Raw genomic sequence first — 1,394 nt, forward strand, 5'->3', positions numbered from 1 at the left:
CAGCGAAGGGAGAACGGAGAAACCCCCAAACTCGCGGGGGGGGGGGGGGACAGGAGCTGCTGCTGACACACATGGGGACAGCAAGTCAGGACTGTCCCAAGCAAACAGGGCTGCGTGGCCGCCCCTGCTCCGGGCGGGGTTGCAGTGCTCGCGCTGGGCCGTGAGGTGGTCCCACAGTCCCACACGCCGCCTAGAGGGCAGGGAGCGCAGGTGCAAGCCAGTCGTGGTCCCTCGCTCGGCCAGTGCGTTGGCGACAGCCACCAGCCGGCGTCTGCTATGGGGTGGAGGACTTCCTACATGCGCGTGCACACACACACACACGTGGACACACACATGCATACATACACACGTGCACACAGGCACACGTATATATTTAACCTTCACCGCGCCGTATGAGGTCGGTATTATCCCTGTTCTGCAGGTGGGAAAACTGAAGCCAGAAGAGGGTTAAGTAATGCGCCCGAGGTCACGCAGCTCCTCTTAAATCAAGTCCGTCTACTCTGAGGACTTCGCTTTACCCACACTGTGCGTGTATCCGCACTGCCAGCCTCTGAGATGAGTGTACAAATAACAATATTCCCGAGAAACTGGCTGGCTGCGGTGATGGTAGAATCCCTCCCTCCAGCACAGCCTAGGGGAGACCATAGCCTCAGGGTCAGGACAGAACCTCCTGGGGGTGGGGCGGCCCGGGGTCCAGGTGAGAGTCAGCGGGCCAGAACTTTCAGCCGGGCCTCGCTTCCTCCCTGGGTCAGGGCCTGGCGGAGCTGGGGGACCAGCGACCTCCCCTCGGGAGTGGGACCCAGGGACAGAAGTGCCAGGTGCCTCAGCCACTCCCAGGAGCGTCCTGGGGCCTCTCAGTCCTCTGTGTGGACGGACGTCTAAGGGAGAGCTGGCGCCCCTTCCTCGAGCCTGCTCTGGCCTCGGGCCGCCTCTCCGTCCCCAGCCAGCCCCGCACTTGGCACCCTGGGCGCGTGGCCTGTGGTCCCTGCTCTGAGCCTCGCCCGCGGGTATCCCTCCCCTGTCCCACTCAGCCCCTCTCACTTCTCGCAGCCCCCGCACTCCACGACGCCGTTGGCCCCCCGGATGGCCGTCTGGTGCACGAACACGGGGTAGGTGGTGTCGCAGGGCTGCAGCACGTCCTGCTTCTTGTGCTTGTGGGCTGCGGGGACACGGAAAGGGCGTGGACTCAGGGGCGCCTCGGCCACAGCTGTGGGGATGGGCTTTGACGCCCCGGGCAGTGCAGTCACCGCGCCAGAAGTGAGACGCCCATCCACTGGCAGGTGGCTCCCGGTCAGGACTTGGGGCCGGGGGAGGGGAGTGGCTGCGTGTGGGTGACGCGCTCGGGGACCCTGGGGATACCCGTCTCTCTCCTCACCATCAGCAGTGACGTCCAG

The 1,394-nt window shown here is 65.1% G+C and overlaps 1 protein-coding gene across 1 annotated transcript in view; it reads right to left on the bottom strand.

Annotated features, from left to right (window-relative positions):
• CACNA2D4 (calcium voltage-gated channel auxiliary subunit alpha2delta 4) overlaps positions 1-1,394 on the bottom strand; it is a 91,291-nt gene that overhangs the window by 2,268 nt on the left and 87,629 nt on the right. The window contains exon 36 of the mRNA XM_007469519.1: positions 1,042-1,159. Coding sequence (XP_007469581.1) covers positions 1,042-1,159 — 118 coding nt within the window. The remainder of the gene's footprint in view (positions 1-1,041; positions 1,160-1,394) is intronic.

The sequence above is a fragment of the Lipotes vexillifer genome, unplaced genomic scaffold (assembly GCF_000442215.2).
Source record: "Lipotes vexillifer unplaced genomic scaffold, Lipotes_vexillifer_v1.1 scaffold395, whole genome shotgun sequence".
NCBI lineage: Eukaryota > Metazoa > Chordata > Mammalia > Artiodactyla > Lipotidae > Lipotes > Lipotes vexillifer.